This window comes from Ascaphus truei, chromosome 6, assembly GCF_040206685.1.
Source record: "Ascaphus truei isolate aAscTru1 chromosome 6, aAscTru1.hap1, whole genome shotgun sequence".
NCBI classification, from domain to species: domain Eukaryota; kingdom Metazoa; phylum Chordata; class Amphibia; order Anura; family Ascaphidae; genus Ascaphus; species Ascaphus truei.
The window spans coordinates 107,659,861-107,679,848 of NC_134488.1; the positions used below are offsets into that span (position 1 = coordinate 107,659,861).

The 19,988-nt window shown below is 41.8% G+C and overlaps 1 protein-coding gene across 4 annotated transcripts in view; it reads left to right on the forward strand.

Annotated features, from left to right (window-relative positions):
* The window catches only part of MED25 (mediator complex subunit 25), a 27,730-nt gene continuing 7,742 nt past the window's right edge, over positions 1–19,988 (forward strand). For 3 of the 4 annotated variants that reach the window (XM_075605661.1, XM_075605662.1, XM_075605663.1), the window contains exons 1-11: positions 1–161; positions 1,339–1,484; positions 8,999–9,044; positions 9,137–9,261; positions 9,777–9,875; positions 10,505–10,625; positions 11,841–11,997; positions 15,954–16,087; positions 16,909–17,002; positions 18,276–18,520; positions 19,280–19,417. In XM_075605661.1, coding sequence (XP_075461776.1) covers positions 21–161; positions 1,339–1,484; positions 8,999–9,044; positions 9,137–9,261; positions 9,777–9,875; positions 10,505–10,625; positions 11,841–11,997; positions 15,954–16,087; positions 16,909–17,002; positions 18,276–18,520; positions 19,280–19,417 — 1,446 coding nt within the window. In that variant the 5' untranslated portion in view covers positions 1–20. Of the gene's footprint in view, positions 274–1,338; positions 1,485–8,998; positions 9,045–9,136; positions 9,262–9,776; positions 9,876–10,504; positions 10,626–11,840; positions 11,998–15,953; positions 16,088–16,908; positions 17,003–18,275; positions 18,521–19,279; positions 19,418–19,988 lie in introns of all 4 variants that reach the window. The other variant, XM_075605664.1, reaches the window with a different exon arrangement.

The following is a 19,988-nucleotide window of genomic DNA, read 5'->3' on the forward strand; positions in this document are numbered from 1 at the left end:
CCAGGTATGGTTAATGAGACATGGCTAATCGAGCCTGGAAGGAGACTGAGCGTGTTTGTGTGTTCGGCGCTCGGCTACCCGCACTGCGTTTTTGCGCCGGTGGTTTCCTGATTGTTGGGGTGCTGCTGAGGGAGGATGGGGTTGAGTGCTGCTTGGAGCAGGTGAGGCGGTGCATTGCCTGGACCTTGTGCCGGGCAGAGGGGGCGCTGGACCCTCCTCCCTCCCAGGGGAGGCACCTGGGAAGCGCTGGTGAGAGTGGAGGTGCAGAGGAAGGTGAGAGAGGGTCTCTGCAGTGAGTGCATGGTGGGGGGCCAATATTTGGGACATGCCACATTGGCCTAACTGCAGGGGGGTCTCAGGCTGCACTGAGCACAATATGAGAGTACCAAAGTGACCATTAAGATCAGAAAACCCAATATATACACACAGTCCTCTTGTAAAAACAAAGTATTTTCAAAGTACTTTACAAGCTATTGGGTGATCACCACGTTATTACCCCTGCAGGAAAACAAAAGGCAGATTTATTTATTTTATTATTATGCCCACAAAAGGTTATTTAACCTTTGTTCCGTAACCAAAACAGTACAAAGAACAGTCACCAAAGAGAATGTTTGAGCGTTCCGGGGCGCGCCTCGCTTCTTTATTGGATAATCTGGTTGTGTGTTCTATCTGAAATGAAACCTTCCACATGTTTTGACTTTGCATAGCAAGTGGGACTTATGTAATGGGTTTTTCTATTCTGCGTTGCTGGTAAAAATGCTATAAATTATGCGGATAGATTTTTAAACAAAGGAGGGTTCTTGTATTTCTTGTTTCCTCCACTTCAATGATCATGTATCACACTTCGCCATACTGTGCTGTATTTGTGCACCACCACGGAGTCGAAGAGCCTAACAAATATGTAAAACTAACAAAGAGTACAAGACAAGACCAATGTGACCGTTAAAATAACAATTCCAGTACTTGTTATAATATTCTGTAGTTGAAATTACACATTTGAAAGCCCTGCACACTATAATTTTAATCTAATGTTGGATTAGATTTTACATTTACATCCTATAATAGACATCAGTCTAACATAGGTAGATGTAATAAGAATTCTATTTGGAACCAATATAGGGCGAGTTTTCTTACACTACACTGAGTGACTCAAAGCATTATTATATTATACATTATACACACACTTGGTGGCAGGGGACACCAAGAGATGGGCACAGAGGGTTGTCTTGCAGGGGTCTGTTGGTTGTTGGCAAAACAGTTTTTTTTTTTTTTTTGCAAGGGTTATCGTGACGTAATACAGACTTTCCATTTTCTTTCCATTTCTTCTGCCGACTGTAGTATCCAGGAGAATCCCCAGCGATGGACGCAGCCTCGCAGGGTAGTGGAGGCATAGTGGCAGATGTTGTCTTTGTAATAGAGGGAACAGCTAATTTGGGACCTTACTTCGAGTCGCTACGGAAACATTACCTGCTGCCTGCTATAGAGTGAGTGTCTGTACATTTAATGCATTCGGATAAAGAAATTTATATTTTTGTACCATTCTTCACAGTTGCTTCTGAGGACATTTACAAAATGAAATAAGTGTGTATCACTTGATAATGTTATGTCGTTTATTCACATACATCGAAGAGTTATTATTTTTTAAACTTATTTTTATTGAAATTTTCAAACATAGATGGGGAGGGGTACACACACAAAACAGAAGGGTGATGGGGAGGGAAACAACCATTTTATATCAGAGTTCTTACAGGCAACAACAATCACATTACATGTCAAACAACATTGTATAAAAAAGAAAAACACGTTTGACACAAATCACTCCCGAACCCTGTTTCCTTCCGGGATCATTCCTCTATCCAACATCCCGGGGGTCCCAGACCCTGTCATACTTTCTTGTAGTATGATTTAGAAATGAAGTGAGTTTTTCCATTAGTTGGACTTCATTTACCCTTCTAATAAACGCTCTCTTCTGGAGGACAGGAGTGTCTTATTCCACGCTTCAGCGCATCTAGCCGACATTAGAATATGCAAGATCAATTTAAGTGTATAATGATTCACATTCTCCATAGGTTTGGCTAGAATAATTAAAGTTGGGTCTAGCGGGATCTTAATATCCGTAATATCTTTTTATTAATTTTAAAACTGTCTTCCAGTATGTCTGTATTTCTGGACAATACCACCAGATGTGCGCCAGATCTCCTATCTGTCCACATTCCCTCCAGCATCTATCAGAGGCCTCTGGGAACATCTGCTTTAGTCTTTTGGGGGTGTAATACCAGTGTAACAAAATGTATATATTCTTTTTCGTTACAGTACGTATAGAGGTTTTATCCACATTCTCCCATATATCTCTCCAGTCCTCCCTTATTTCAGTCTGGAAATCCAGAGCCCACTATTCCATATACTTATGGACCGGGTATCCTTTTTGGGGATTTAACCTTGGTACAGAGATGATATAAGCTCCTTTTTGATACTTTTTTTTGTTTTGCATAAGTCTTCGAATCCTGTGTATCTAGGGAACCGCTCCTCATAGAAACCCTGCCGAACAAAATGTCAGACCTGCTTATATTTAACTCAATTTGGGGTAGACCATACTTTCTCATTAATTCCTCAAACGACAGCTTGTCTTTTTCTAACACATCTCCCACTTCCAGAATCCCTCTTTGTCTCCAAATTTCAAACCCCTGTCCCTGAGAACATGGGGGGAACCCGGATTATCAAACAGAGGCGTAAGCCTAGATGGTACTGACATAACCTTATACTTCTTTTTTGCCCGCTGCCAGATTTTCAAAGTAAACCAGATTTACTGCTTGTTCAGACTGTCTCCCATAACCGATCCCAGGGCTCGACCAAAGCAAAGAGGGAAGCCTGACCGTTTTTTTTTTTTTTGAGTGAACTCTCCAAATCCACCCAGGCATAAACCCCTCTCTGAGAGTGCCAATAAACCATTTTTTCATATGGGAGGCCATATAATATTTTTAAATATTTGGGACTGCCATACCACCTCCATCTTTAACATCCAACGTAATTGACCTGGCTATTTTCGGTTGTTTGTTTCCAAATTGCATAATTCGATTTTGGATTTCTTTTATACTTGAGTGTGGGACAGATATCGGCAATGTCTGAAAATAATAGAGGCGTCTAGGGAGGATATTCATCTTGACTGCAGTTATACACCCTATCCAGGAAATACAATGGGAATTTCAGACTTACAAATCTTTTTTTATCTTTGAGAAAAATTGTGGGGTAATTATACTTATATAATGAGTTGTAGTCTCTAGTAAGATATATTCCAAGGTACTTCAAATGGGTCTTTTTCCATTTATAATCAAAATGCCACTTAAGAACCTCAACCTCCTCTTCAGACCGCATTAAATTTAGGGCTTTCGACTTTCCCATATTAACTTTATATCGGATAAATTGCCAAATCTCCTAAGGGTGGATTGCAAATTCGGGAGAGATGTCAGTGGGTTAGATATAGTAAGGATAATATCATCTGCAAACGGTGACATTTTGTAGCACTCATCTTTTATTTTAATCCCTTGTATATCTGGGGAGGCTCTAATAGTAGCTGCGAGAGGTTCGATTGTTAAGGCAAAAAGAAGAGGGGAAAGGGGGCTCCCCTGTCTAGTCCCATTCTTAATCATTATCAGATTCCCCTCCCCACCTGGGATCTTCAGAGTTGCTGTTGGCGACTTATAGAGGGCACGGACCCCCTGTAGAAAAACCCCGGAGAATCCGAATGCTTCTTGCGTTTTATCCAGGAAATCCCACCTTATCCTGTCAAACGCCTTGTCCGCATCTAGACTCTACAAAACAGCTTTTGGTTTAGACATATATATCTGGTCGATAACATTAATAATTTTTCTTGTGTTGTCCGATGCCTGACGTTCGCTCACATAAACCCCCTGATCATAATGAATGAATCTAGGAAGTATTGGATTCAACCTGTTAGCTAAGATTTTACTATAAATTTTGAAATCCGTATTAAGCAACAAAATTGGTCTATAGCTACCACAACATACAGGATCCTTTCCCTCTTTTAGAATCACCACTATATTGGCCTTCGTCATCTGTGGGGGGGGATTTGTTTTTTGCCAAGAAAACCATTAAATAAGTTTAACAGACAGGGCCCTAAAATTCCTATAACATTTTTATAGTACAAATTTGAAAAACCATCTGGACCCAGGGCCTTCGATGGCTTCAATGAGCCGACCGCCCTCCCAAGCTCTAATTGAGTTATCTTTGCATTTAAAATGTTGTGGTCATCCTCCGTCAATTTTGGTAGATTACAATCTCTTAAATAGACCAGGGGTGTTAGTATTCGGGATTGAGTTATCTAGGTCGTAGAGTTCCGTATAAAATGTACCAAATTCCTCAGCAATCTTTGAGGTATTATATGTCACTTCTCCCCCTTTTATCTTAATAGCGGGAACTGATGCCCTAGACCTGGTCCCTGTAAGCTTATTTGCAAATATACGGTCTGCCTTATCTCCCTTATCATAGTATGTTATCTTGGTCCTCTTAATGGCCTTCTCTACATCCTCCAGTTGTAACCTCTTGAATTACTCCCTTGCCTGGCAAAGAATTTTATAGATCTTCCTAGACGGGTTTTTATTATGTGTTCTTTCCAACGTTACAATTTTGTCCGTTAAATATTTTTGGATTTTCATTCTCTTTCTGTAAGATGCTATTGAAATAAACTGTCCTCTAATCGTGGCTTTATGTGCCTCCCATAAGATTGCTGGCGATTCTACGGACCCATTATTAGTTTGGAAGTTGTTTTTGAATAAGTCTCCAATTTGTGAGTTCATTGGAATGATTGAATCCTGGCAAATGGGGGGGAGGGGTCAAACAAAATCGCAACAGGAGCATGGTCCGACCACGTAATAGGCTCTGTCTGAATGAACCAATACTTCCAAAATGTTTAGGGTTACAAATATATAATCTATTCTAGAGTACGAGTCGTGAGGGGCCGAGTAAAAAGAATAATCTCTCTGTCCTTTATTCGAGCGACGCCAGGCATCGAGCAGACCAAAATCTTTCATTGGCAATCTAAATTTCTTCGCTACCCTATATTTTAGTGCAGAGTGTGGCTGCTCTGGATGTGTGGATTTGTCCAAATCCGGGTCCGGTACTATATTAAAATCGCCTCCAAAAATCATAGAATGTTCTCCGCTATCTCCAATAGACTCCAATGTTTCCCTTAAAATCAATTTGTCCCTCATTAGGTGCATATGCATTCACTAGTGTGATATGTAGGCCTGAGAGGAGTCCATGAACCACAAGGAACCTCACAACTTGGTCTCTCTCAACCTACAATATCTGGAACGGGATATCATGTTTTATCAAAATCGTGACACCCCTTTTTTTTTTTTACTGGTATATCCCGCTGAAAGTGTTCGGGGGCTCTTGGGTGTCAAAATGCGTCTCCTGTAGAAAAACAATATCTGCTTTGTTTCCTAAATTCTTTAAGGGCCAATCTCTTACCATTACAGTACTGTTAAGGCCCTTAACTTTCGAGAGACTAACTTCAGTGGTATTTGACTAGCCATTCCCAGTGACGTGTCTCTCTATCCCTCGTGAAAGTTGTGCTCGAAAATTTTTAAAGGTTGTGATGGACAACTGGAAAAAAGGGGGAGGGACATTTCCCATACCGGGAACTTGGAGAAAAACAAAACAACAAACAAAAATTACATTGAAAAATAAGAGGAGTATCCAGCCACTCATCCCAATTTTGCAGCCAGTCCCTAAATGGCCTGGTGGGCATATGGCACTACTGGGGACGACTTGAAGCCAGACATACAGGGCTCTTTTCCACCCCATAAACCCCGCCCCCATTTACTCTCAACCTCCTATCGCACCTTAATTATAGATTGCACAAGATATGCCTTTAAAAAATATTTAAATTCCTGCTAATTTTAAAAACCCCTAAACATATATAGCTTGTCGTATAATAATATAGCACAGTTGGAGAGAAGGAAAGGTAAACAATATACATCGCACTTGATATTTCTCATTTTAAACATTCAATAACTGTTAAGATTAATTTCACAAGCAGGGGCTGCTATTGTCCTTTAGTAGAAATGTAATGTCCTTTATATCTGTAGCTTGAGTATTAGTGTGGCGTGCAACCCCTCAAATAAACCCTCTCTTTCGAGTCTTTGGGCAAGGGCCCAATCTCCCACCGCCTGGCCCCTCAGTCCATACGTTTCCCAGCTCCTTACAAATATCGATTTTTAGAGATACCACGAGGTGACTTTTCCCCTGCACAGAGATAGTCTGTCATCTAATCAGAAGGACGGTGACCGCGAATCGCAGACAGAGCCATACATAGAATAGAACCTAAAAGATATAAGGGAGAGAAAAAAAACACAGAGAGAGAATTTCTTTGGACCACCATGGATCGCCTACTCGACAGCCAGCAAGACCACCACGGTCTCATACTGAAACTTCCAAAGCTTTGGGTGGACAACAAAAAGGGGCTCAGCAGAGCTCTCTCAAGAACACAGCACGTCCTGGCTCTGACCTCTTCGGGCTATCACCCCCTCAGCCGATCGCTCATCCTCGAAATAGCCATCTTGAGATCTTTGCTGCTCACCCGATCTATCCTTGGAGTCCAGTCCTAGCGCTGAGAGAATGTGGATTCCTCAGGATAGCGGATCGAAACCTGTTTCCCTCCGTGGTTAACTATTAGACGGAACGGGAAGCCCATCGATAGCGAATCCCCGTTTCCTGGACCAGTCGCAATCATCTTCGCCTTTCTATAGTATATCTGGACAGGTCCTGGAAAATCTGAATAAGGGCGTTTTCAAAGTCGATTGATCCTTTATTGCTGCAGCCCTTTATAATCCTATCCTTAGCTGCGTATTGATGAAGCCTCAATACCACATCTCTGCTTCTTCTGGGCTCATCAGATCTCTGGCCCAACGCTCTGAGTTCTGTCCATTAGCATTTCACCATCTTGTAGTTGGGTCAATTGACAAGAAGAGTCTCTTAAGATATGGCTGCAGGGCTTCCACGGACACCGTTTCAGGAATATGGCGAATTCCTAAATTATGCCTCTGCTCCCTATTCTCCAAGTCATCCATACTGTCTCATGGCTCTGGCCTCTTCACTGAGATGCAGGACCTGAACGTCCATATTTACCTGATTTTGTAAGGTAATGTCCATCTTGTTTTCTAGCTCTGGTTATTTTAGACAGAGTTTAAAGCTGCAGTTCAGGCAATATCCTGCATGTTTTTTTAATAAATCAGTTCTGTAGTGAGAAAAAATACTTTTAGCATTTTCTGTTTTTAAAAAAACAACTTTGAAAGACCAATTTTCTTGTATTCTATATTAACAAGCATGCTTGTTCCTATAGCAACGATTTACATTCCCCATATTTAAAGATGTCGCCAAACTTTGCCGATCTATAGACGGAGGACGAATTGACCGGCAGCTCTGCAGTTCTTTAGGTAATTAGAGATTGCCCACATGAAACTATTGAAGTAAAAAAAAAAAAAAAAAAAAGACTGAACTGCAGCTTTAAAGCAGAAGTTTTTTCACTAACACTGCTTTATCCAGTGATACCTGTAACCCAGCTTGCAGTTCCCTGAGCATGACCTGAAGGTCCTGCTTGGTGAGTGCAGTATCTCTCCCTGCTGTGCCACTCACCCATTCCTCTGAAACTTTCTGCCACCCAGCTGTGTCCCTCTGCCTCTCTGCAGGCTCTCTGTGTGTCTCTCTCCCTCCTGTGTTGATTCCAATGGCGCGTGTTCCCGTGCACGCACCTCTGCGCCATCTTTCTTTTTCTCTGCCGACATGGAGGGTCCCCGGCCGAATGGGGACAAATCTGGGGCATTGGCTTTCCGGTCTTCCAGGTCATCTCCTGATGTTCCCCCGCCTGCCGCCGTGGTTTTTGGATCAATACGAGGTGCTGATCGGAGGCTCTATTGAAATATAGCGGGCGGGATGCACGCAACTTCACTAGCACACGTGCATGCGCCCTGACGTCGTGTGTGCGCCCCCCTAAGAGTACATTTAAAGGTGCAGTTGTTAGACAGTGATACCTGTTAGTATTTTGACATAACTTTTCAAAGCGAGTTTGTAAACATAGTGAGAAACTTTGCCGAAGTTTCTGTAGCTCCTCACTATTGTTTGATGTAATTTGAGTTGAGCAGGACCTGCCACAGTCAAACTGCGTTACCCGTCTCATGACCACTCGGCAGAACAAAAACTGTTCTTTATTCACAAAAAGTGAATTTTTAACAATTGAAATTGTTTATGAACTTATTTATTTTGTTTAATTGCCTACAAATTTTTTTTCGTTTTGTGAGCCGAGTGAGCCGGCACCTTTAAAAACAACAACAACAATATAATTGATATAATAAAAATAATAATTGGACCTGTTGTAGGAGGGTACAAGTAGACTGTTTTCACAGCATGTTGATAAGGGTCCCATGTATTTCATAAGTGTAGCTGCATATGAAGTAGAGAAACAATTCTCATTTACTTAATACTGAAGTATGTAGTGCTAGTGTTTGGCAATTCAACCTACTTGTCTATGTAAGTGCCAAAATGTTAGGATCATTGTAATACATCCAGTTTCAAAGTGGTAGATGGGAAGACACAAGATGTAGCTTTAAAATCCTTAGCTAATTGAGTGCCAGAGGTTAATATTATCCAGCTAAAAAGATCAAGAATATCCTGCATTTACTTAATACACTCATGCAGACGTTGATATTCATCAATGGCTAAAGAGCAACTATAAGAGAACCCTGGAAAGGCCCGGTTTAGTTGAGGTATTTTAAAACACAAAAATAGACTCCTTAAAAGATACAAGGTTTCATGGTGGTCACAATTTTGAATTTTTGCAACTGTTTAGAAAATCTTTTTTTATTTCTCACTGCTGCCCTGAGATATTCATGCACTTTATTGCAATCATTTGTTGATTGTCCTGTTAAGATATATGTACATATTCTTTTTCACACTGTTCTTTTACTGGTGTTTTCTCCAGATATTTCAATGGTGGACCTCCAGCAGAGACAGACTTCGGAGGGGATGTGAGTTACTTTTCACTTGATAAAGTTGGCTGACTTGCACACCATGTTCATTTATACAAGTGACTTTACCCTTCCTTGATGTTTTGTTACAGTATGGCGGCACCCAGTACAGCCTTGTGGTTTTTAACACTGTGGACTGTGCTCCTGAATCGTATGTCCAGTGTCACGCTCCCACCAGCAGCGCTTATGAGTTTGTCCAGTGGTTGGACAGCATCATGTAAGATCATATTCTGTTACACAAGTAAATATGTATTCTCTCCCTCTCTCCCTCTCTCCCTCTCTCCCTCTCTCCCTCTCTCCCTCTCTCCCTCTCTCCCTCTCTCCCTCTCTCCCTCTCTCCCTCTTCTTGAGCCTCAGTCGGCTGAAGAGTAATGATGCTTGTACTCTGCCTCTACGATATTTCCCTTTCAGTGTATACAGCAAATGAGAGCATAATTAAAAGCTGATACAGGTGTGCTTGTTTTCTTTAGCCACTGATAGTCTTATTACGATTCCCTTCCAGTCCAAGTTCAGGACAGCTAAAATGAAAGGAACAGATGAAAGTTTAATGTGTGTGTCCTTCATTGATGGAAAGTCCTGCAACTCTTTGTAGTTTCTGTGGCAACAAAGGCACTATTAGCACACAACCACTAGTAGTAGGGTTGGTTCAATGCACAACCGCCCAGTTGAATCTATTTAAATGTCAAATTGTCCTTTCTTCTTGCCTCCTTGTTTTCTTTGCTTTTGCTGTAGGTTTATGGGAGGTGGAGGTGAGAGCTGTAGCCTAATCGCTGAGGGACTTAGCACAGCCCTACAACTTTTTGATGACTTCAAGAAGATGAGAGAGCAGATGTAAGTTACTGAATGAATATACAAATTCATATCCAGGCAGTCCTTGGTTATCCGACACAATGCGCTACTCAAAATGGCGTTGGATAGCGAAACGTTGTAAAGCGAAACACGTTTTCCCATAGGAACACTGTTTAAATGAAAGGTTCCGTTCCTGAAGGCATTTTTAATGCTAAAATACACAAAATATTTTACGCAGACAATAAGATATGCCGCACACACATAAATTATATAGTGCATATACTGTTTATAGTGTATGTATTATATACACATAAACAACTTTGCAAAGCGTCGTAAGAGCGTTGGATAAGCCGTTTTGGCATTGTAAAAATGAACATAGATATGCATTGCATAGCGTTGGATAAGCCATTCGTTGTAAAACGAGGACTGCCTGTACTGTGCATGTTCTGTCCTCCTAGGAACCCTCTGATGTTTTAACAGGAGTGGAACACCAAATTTGTCTTCTATATTATATGCACATACAACGCATGTGAATACATGTACAATCTTTCGTCATAGCAAGCTCCACTGCACTGAAAAACACAATCCTGTTCTCATTAGTCTTTGTTTGGATCACTCTGAATCATCCAGAGTGCTGCATAATGACATTTAATTTTGTTTTTTTTTGTCAGTGGGCAGACACACAAAGTGTGCATCTTGATCTGCAACTCTCCTCCGTATCTGCTGCCAGCAGTGGAGAGCACAACATACTCTGGCTACACAACAGAAAACTTGGTACAAAAGATTGGGGAGGTAAGTTTCTCCAATGTTTCTATGCTGCACTAAAGGCTTAAGAATGATTGGATACAAAAAGAAAACTGCTCGTAGTGTTACTTAATATACACTAATATCTATGCTAATATCAATATTATAATACGTGATTCAATCGTTAAATCAAGAATACCTGTGACATATACATACAAAATAAATAGTGTCCAACAGTGTTTGAGATGCAGCAAGAATGTCCAGCACACCCACTAAAACATTACCCTCCACTTAAGGCAAACCAATGTGTCCATAAAGCTGCAGATTACAGTGCACTCACTGGTGCAGTAACAAACAGACTAGCCAAATATACACTGAACCTAGGAAAAATAAAAAGAGGGGAGAACCAATGGTGTCAATTGATTTAAATAAAATATAATGGTAAAACATACAATGATGACACTGGGGGGGTGTACATCGACCGGACTGAGAGGAAGTGGAAGGCTGCAGCTCGAATTAACCCAGGAGCCCGATCTGCGTGACCAGATCAGGCAGAGCTGGGATCCGACACTCGGGAGATTGTACCTTGTCTTAAAGAACTTGTGAGTGTGAGCATTGTTTGTTTTACCATTGTATTTTATTTGTAACATTTTACACTATTGGTTCTCCTCTCTCTTTTCTTCTCTTCCCCTTTATTTATTTTTTCTATGTTCAGTGCTCGTTTGTTACCGCACCATTGAGCGCACTATATATTTTGGAACTTTTAAGAAAGATTGAAGCTGCCGTGATAGCGAGGTTTCATTTCTTGTTTTACTCTTCTGTAGTGTCGGATATCTGTAAATAACTTTTCCCTCTACCTACCTACCATCTACTTGTATTTTTCATGAAAATATTGTAATGATTATAGATGAAAAATTACTTATTTGATCTCCTGAGCATTGACAAATGTACTGTTCAATCAATTCCAGCTATACACATGTTTTTATGTATCATTAGGATTTGGGGTGTAAGAAAGCTGAAGGAAAAAACAGAGTCGACATGGAAATAATAACATAGACCAGAGGTAGCCAACTCCAGTCCTCAAGGGTCACCAACAGGTCCGGTTTTAAGGATATCCCAGCTTTAGCACAGGTGGCTGAGTCTTTGAGCCACCTGTGCTGAAGCAGGGATATCCTTATCCTGACCTTTTGGTGACCCTTGAGGACTGGGGTTGCCCGCCTCCTGCCTTAACCAGCTTCTCATAATGCTTTTTTCTTGACTCAGAGAGGAATCCACTTCTCCATCATTTCTCCTCGCAAGCTGCCAGCCCTGCGCACACTCTATGACAAAGCTATGCCAGTGGGCCTGATGGAACCACAACCGAAAGACTACAGCCAGGACCCTCGGCACATGATCCTTATTCGGGGGATGGTCCTCCCAGGTCCGTGGGATCAGTTTGTTCTTGTACCCTAAAAACAGAAAGAGAAGGATATTCAGCGCTCGTGCTGTAGCTGTTAAATATGGAAAATCCCTTTGCTGCACGTGCATGGAGCGTCTCCCCAAAAGCTCCCACTTCAATGTGATCCCCCCCTATAAAAGGGGGGAGGACACCCTGAAAAACAAAGTAAGAAAAATGCACAGATGCGCACCAGGGATTAGGTAATTGTTATTTATTAATAAAATACACAAATAATACTGAGAGGATCCAACCCCACCTCAGCTAAAAATGTTATACAGCTCAGATTCAGTGACCATAAATATGACCTCTGAGATATCTAAACCCTAAACAGTACAACACATGAAACACAATAAAAACGAATATAAATCAGTAAAAGAAAAAAGAAAACAATCCAAACGATTTTAAAGTGAAACCGCCGTAGATTATCAAACAACTGACAAGGGGAGACGGACACTCACACTGAGGCAGAAATGCGGCTCCACGGTGTCCGTATTAGGATCCGGATCACGGCACCGTAGAGCTGGAACACGCCCGCTTGTGCCTCTCGCAGGCTCCGTCTCAGCTTGTCAGCAAACACGCGCAGGATGACCTGTCGTGACCTCTACGCGTTTCGCACAACGGATTGTTTTCTTTTTTCTTTTACTGATTTATATTCGTTTTTATTGTGTTTCATGTGTTGTACTGTTTAGGGTTTAGATATCTCAGAGGTCATATTTATGGTCACTGAATCTGAGCTGTATAACATTTTTAGCTGAGGTGGGGTTGGATCCTCTCAGTATTATTTGTGTATTTTATTAATAAATAACAATTGCCTAATCCCTGGCATCTGTGCATTTTTCTTACTTTGTTCTTGTACCCTATTATACTTTTTTTTTTTTTTACTTATATCTTTATTGAAAATGTTCAAGTATAAATGGGGAGGGTAGGGGTACAGAAAGGGGGGGGGGACAACCATTTTGTAACAATTTCTACAGTCCTCAACAATCACATTATAGCACATATATTGTATTATAATCCATATACGGTATCATATTCTCCTCGCTCCCAAATCCTCATTTCCATTACAATCATAGCCTATTCCACATCCCAAGGTTCCCATACTCTAACAAATTTTCTTGTGGTACGATTCAGAAATGAGGTGAGTCTCTCCATTAGTTGGACATCATTAACCCTTCTAATTATCTCTCTTCCGGAGGGCGGAAGTGTTTTCTTCCACGCTGCTGCTGAAGCGCATCTAGCCGCCATTAAAATATGCGTAATCAGTTTAACTGTATAGTGGTTAACATCCTCCATGGGTTTAGCCAGGATAATTAAGGCTGGGTCTAACGGCATCTTGATCCCCGTCACCTGTTCTACTAATCTCAGAACTGACCCCCAATATTTCTGCATAACTGGCCAGAACCACCAAATATGCGCTAGATCCCCTATCAGTAGACTCCGGGAACATTTGCTTTAACCTCTCGGGGGTGTAATACCAACGCAGCACAAATTTGTAAATATTCTTCTTCGTTACTGTACATATACATGCATTGTCCCAAATATCTTCCCAGTCCTCTCTTGTTATTTCAGTCTGGAAGTCCAGGGCCCACTGATTCATATATTTATGGTCCAGGGTATGCTTTTGGGGGGTTAAGCCCTGGTAGAGAGATGAGATCAGACCATGTTGGCATTTTTTTGTTTTGCACAGATATAGTGTGTAACCGGGTAATTCCTCCCCATAAAAACCCTGTCGAACAAAATGTCGGATCTGCATATTTTTGTACATCTTAGTTGGGGATAGACCATATTTTCTAGTCAGTTCTTCAATAGACATCAGCTTGTCTTTTTCGAATAGATCGCCCATCTCTAGGATCCCTCTCCCCGTCTCCAGGGTTCAAAGCCCTGACCATGGAGGGTCAGGATTCCCATGGAATCCCGGCAGAAACCCTGGATTACCAAACAGGGTAGTAAGTCTGGATGGGGTTAACATTACTTCATATTTCTTTTTTGCTAGCTGCCAGATTTTTAGAGGGAATCCGATTTTACCATCGGGTCTGAGTGACTCCCAATACCAACCCCGTGGTTCGATAACAGCAAAGCAGGCAGATCAACCAGGCTTTTTAGCGAACTCTCCAAATCTACCCAAGCATAAGTTCCTCCCGGGGAGTGCCAGTACACCATTTGTCTCAAATGAGATGCTATATAATATTTGTAAATATTTGGTACTGCCATACCGCCTCGTTCCTTAGACTCCAACATAATTGATCTGGCTACTCTTGGTTGTTTGAGTCCAGATAAATTGCATGATTCCATTTTGAATCTCTTTTATGGTTGTATGCGGAACTGGTATTGGTAATGTTTGCAAATAGTACAGAAGTCTAGGGAGGATATTCATCTTAACAGCAGTAATACGCCCTAACCAGGAGATACAATGGGAATTCCAGGCTTGTAGATCCTTTCTTATCTTAGAGAAAAGCTCGGGTTGTTCTATTTATATAGTGAATTATATTCTCTAGTGAGATACTTTTAAATAGTCTTTTCTCACTTACAGTCAAAGTGGCCTTTAAGAACCTCGACCTTTCCTTCCGTTAGCGATACATTTAACGCTTCCGACTTTCCTACATTAACCTGACATCCTGATAGATCTCCGAATCCACGGAGGGTAGATTGTAAATTTGGAAGGGACACCAGGGGCTTAGAAATGGTAAGAATGACATCATTCGCAAAGAGTGACATTTTATAGCACTCGTCTTTTATTTTAATCCCTTGTATATTTGGGGAGGCTCTGATTGTTGCTGCAAGAGGCTCGATTGTCAAGGCAAAAAGAAGAGGAGAGAGGGGGCACCCCTGTCTAATTCCATTCTTAATTATTAGATTCTTCTCCCCTCCTGGTATTTTCAGGGTGACTGTCGGTGTCTGGTAAAGGGCGTGGACCCCCTGTAAAAAAGACCCAGAGAACCCGAATGCTTCTACCGTTTTTATGTAGGAAATCTCATCTAATCCTATCAAACGCTTTCTCCGCATATAGACTCAACAACACTACCTTGACTTTTGGATTTATGGGCCTGTTCAATCACATTCATAATTTTCCCTCCTATTATACTTTTCCACTGGTGTCATGGGAAGATTAAAGCAATGGAGGGAAAAATGTAATTCCACAGGGATTTTGAAAAATACATTGTATTATGTATATGGTTTATTCAGCATAAAAACGACATAGAGCTATTAAATGGACCAAAACTGTGCAGTGCTTTTTTGCATTTTCCCATATCCAATAACTCCTAATACTTTCAATTGTACAATTATTTTCGGTCCTAGCTGTACAGCTTCAGAGCATTTAGGTTTCTCGCCTTCAACTCTTGAAGGAATATGCTTAAGGTAAAGTGTAGAAGTGGGTGTCTCTACTGGCGTTTATCTCTGCTTTAGTCAGGTAGTTCAGGGCCCTGTTTAATATACTGCGAAGCTACTTGCCAACCAATTTGTTGAGCATAGTGGGGAAAGCGTTAGATGGGTCCATCAAGCCACAGTAGTTCAGGGATGTGGATAGCTGTGCCCCTTTCTACACCAGACCTGAGTTCCAGATGTCCCCCCCTGTTAACGGCTGCTGGAGAAGAGATCAGCTCCATTGAAATGAATGGGAGTATAATTTTCTGGGTTTGCAGAAGTCCGCTCCCTCTTATGAGTGGGCTCGAATCTTGTATGGGAAAAGTACCTTCCCACCTTCCTCAGGTCTTGGCTATTTGGTGGCAGATTTGTACAGGATATATAGAAGTGTTTTCCTTTCTAGATTCTCAAAGGGTTTTAATGCCTGCATCTAGGTACGATAAAAAAATAAATGGTAGTTAAAAAAAAAAAGAAAACAGGCTTTTGTTACAATAAGTTCTGTATTGTATTGTATATTTTTGGGAGGTGACATTAATATATTAATTTCAGTAACTTTTCCCCTTTTTCTCATGCAGTGGGGGGAGTGGCAGCCGCACCGGGAGTTATTCCACCAAAACAAGTTCTTACACAGGTACAGCTCCCTGTTGTCCCACCACAACTACCAACTGTACCACCCCAGCAGATGCCACCTGTCCAACCGCAATACATGGTACGTGCAGTGCGCTCAGGCAATGGTTTAACGGGTAAAATCTGATGGCTTCGTGGTTTTTTTTCGTGACGCGGTATACATTTTTATTTCGTTTCTTTTTTCCCTTCAAATCTCTAATCACTTTTTTAGCAATACGAGTGCTTGTGGGGCCTTGTATCTACAGGTACAGTGTCAATTCCCCCTGTTTTGCTTCCTGAAAAGTAATTGTGATGCAGTTATTACCGAACAGCTAAAAGTTGAAGACAGACTTATTTTAGTTAACCACTTCGTTGCCAGAGGGGACCTGCATTGCAGGGGGGATTCATGAATTTCACTGGATGTGGTGAATGGTAAAAAAGAAACTGGTCGATCTTTCACAGGATGACAATCGGTCAAATGTAAAGGTGCTTGGAATTTTTCTAAAGAATTCAAAAGCATAAGATATAAAAATGATATGTATACTGGTGCCTAGGTTTTGCCACCTACGTGGCACCCACATGCACAAGTAGTAACATGTATATGTCAAGACATGTCATTTTTTTTTAATGTTATTTCAGAAAAAACAAATAACACATTTATATAAATCATGCAAGAACTCCAGATGCTGAAATTGGAGCTCCTCTGTATATATTTGTGACTTTCATTAAAAGAATGAAGTAGGCTGCTTATAAATCCTGCCCACAAGACACTGAGCGGAAGTCACTAAACGCTGATGCAGTGCATTGAACCTGGATCTGGCATGAACTACTATTGGTTTGAATGGCATTTAACGCCATATTTTGAATCACGTCACATCTGCGCTTGATAAACCTCCACCTTTTTGTCCCATGTTTTGCACACAGGTTCCTCAGCCCAACACCTTGAACGCTGCCCAGGCTGCTGCCCAGTCTGTAGTAGAAGCTGCAAAGAACCAGAAGAACAACATGGCCAGTCGGTGTAAGTAGCACGACCTGCGTCCTCCTCTATGTGACGGCAATACAAAAACAAACCTGTTTTTTCCGGCGCTTGATTAGGGAAGTAAGCAGTGTTTTGGGGAAGCATTGACCTTTTGAGGTGTAAATTTTCATCACCTCTCTATTACATTGGCAAGAGATCTCTTTCCCTCAGCTGCCAAAATACGTTTATGGTTTTTCAGGGCTGAAAGTCATTGAGTTTGTACTATCCTGCAAGGAAAGGCACTGCATACACAGGCAGCGCGATGTCACAATAACATTGTAGTAGGAACTAAATAAATCCACTGATGCTACTTACTAGTATTCTGTATTTTAACATAGGCTGAAAACCCCTCCCTATTCATTAAGGCCACGATTATACTTGTGGCGCGTGCCACCGGAACAAATGAATGTAAAGCAATGAAGGCCCACACAGTGTGTGCGACCAAGCGTGCAATTTTTGAAAAGACAATTGGATTTGTTCTTGCAGCGCGACGGCCGCGTCACGTGAGCGGTTGAGCCAATGAAGGCGAACCACGTCACAGCCACGCCTCCCTGTTGCCTCCCGATGCCTGCAGTGCATGTTTCGCGGTCGCGCGCACGCCGGCCGTATAATCGCGGCCTAATGCAGGGTTACTCAACTCCAGTCCTCAAGAACCCCCCCCAACCCCCAAAAAGGTCAGGATATCCCTACTTCAGCACAGTAATGCAGTCTAAGACTGTCACTGATTGAGCCACCTTTGCTGAAGCAGAGATATCCTGAAAACCTGACCTGTTGGGGGGGTGGGGGGCTTGTTGAGCTCCCCTGGCTTAAGGTATCTTCTCAGATCACAAATAAATGTGGGATGGTGTTCATATCGGTCTCTATTTTCATTTGTTGCTGGAGAACTAAAGGTTTTTAATCCAAAAGATGGTTTAAAAAAAAAAATCTGCAAATATGTGCTTGAAAAGAAATGTGAATCCTCATATGAACTGTCATCAAACAGAACTTCATTGGCATATCAGAAGTTCTCAGTAGTGCCAACGTAACTCTGGGCCATCATGAGGGTCTAGTACAGTCCAGGTTATCCAAAACTCTATTGCACACAGAAATACAGGACATTAAAATGCACTGCAACTAGCTGTAAAACATGGACTAGATCAAGGTGTTCTGATAGCATGGAGCCAAGTTGTCAGTAATTTCTGGTGATGTGCTCCTTTTATTTGGTTTAGCGAGTGTTGATCACCACGAGACTGTTCACTCCACATTTATCATTCAATCTTTTTTCCATATCCAGTTCCCAGCCTCAACCAGATGGCTCCTACTGCATCTGTTGGTCCTCCTTTTAATCAGCAGTCGGCCCCCACACTGTCTCAAGGACCCGTTTCCAACATGGCTTCCAAGATGGTGCCTTCTACTGCATCCATAATAACTCAGTCTCCGCAGCCCAGTCTTGTCTCCACGGTAACCACAGGACCTGGACCTGCACCTGGATTGTTACCACAGCAGCAGGGACTGCCACAAGCTGTCCCTCAGCCTATGGTATGGCCTCCTTGGCTTTCCAAAGACTAATGCATCATCATTTATACCCTTCAGAAATCCAAAGCTCCATCTGCTGAAAGGGAGGTTAACTTAAAGTATCTGCAACACTCACCCTGCCTTCCCATATTAATATCCAAAGGAGACCCCTTCCACAAAGTATGAGATCTCTATCCAGGTTTGTGGGGGCATTGGCCATTATCAGAGGGCCCAGCTTTTGTCCCCTTCTGTTATTAAAAGATGTAGCAGCAGATAGAAATTATACACAGTTGCTTTATGTTGCACAGTTGTAATATACACTGCACTTTTACAGAAATACTTGATGATTTTCCCACTTGTTGTATTAGGGTTGACATTCTAATGGGTCTTGAACCCTTATAAACCCTGATAAACTAAAGGTCTTGTCATGCAAGCCGTTATATATGTTGTGATGCATCTTATGTTAATGCATTTTAATCTCTTTGATGCTAGATAGCCATTCAACCTATTGCTCTCACTCACAGCAGCGCAAGGGCTGTTGCAAACAACTGCCTTATTTACGGATCTAGAGTGTGACGTTCCCCCAGATAACACAACGTATCAGAGTCTAATTAAAAATATCACAGTTTCCATAGGATTCTGTGTCAGTGTTGACACAGAGTATCGCAACATAACGCACAAGAGGGACCAATGAATCCTGCTGCATCTGTAGTTTGTTTTAAATGAGCGATATAATAAAATGTATAAAACGCACACGTAACAGTCTGTGTTCCCTTCCTATAGCCTGGAACAGGAGCACCCGGGGGAGTCACGGTCCCACAGTCTGCATCATCTCAGATTGGGGCGCCCCAGCTGCCTGCCACACAGCAATCTGTAACTAACAAAATCCTGGCCTGGAGTGGGGTACTGGAGTGGCAGGAGGCGAGTAATATCCTCACAGAGACGGGGGCTGGGTTGGTCTGAATGGGCAATTGAGAATTGTTTTAGGTGTCAATGAGACCATAACCTGACATTAGTTTTTAAGTTAAGTGGGTTCACACCATGACTGGAGGAAGCTTGTGAAGAAGAACCCAGGACACCGTTTTTATTAGAATAGATTTCTTTGCAGACCTCGGTGAGGCGGCTGTAGGAAGCATTGTATTGGTGCTGGGAGTGAGTTCTTTTCTATGGGGCATTCATTCTTTGTTTACATTTTCCAGGCACGTGCAGTTATGTTTTTAGTGCTGGGGTAGGAAATTATGACAGGATGCATATGCAAAATCTGTCACCATATACATTTAAATTTTATTGCACAAAGTAGAGATTGTATTTTCAGGGTTCTATGTATTAAAGGAGCAATCCACCCTAGATAACCTCTCTACAAAATTGGAACCAGGGGATTCTCCAGAGCTGGGCCGCACTATTTTCAGCTCTGGGTACACCCGTTGTTTTTTTTTTTTAAGGGAATTTAAATGGGCATCCAATAGGAAGCCACAACGGATGATGTTGCAAC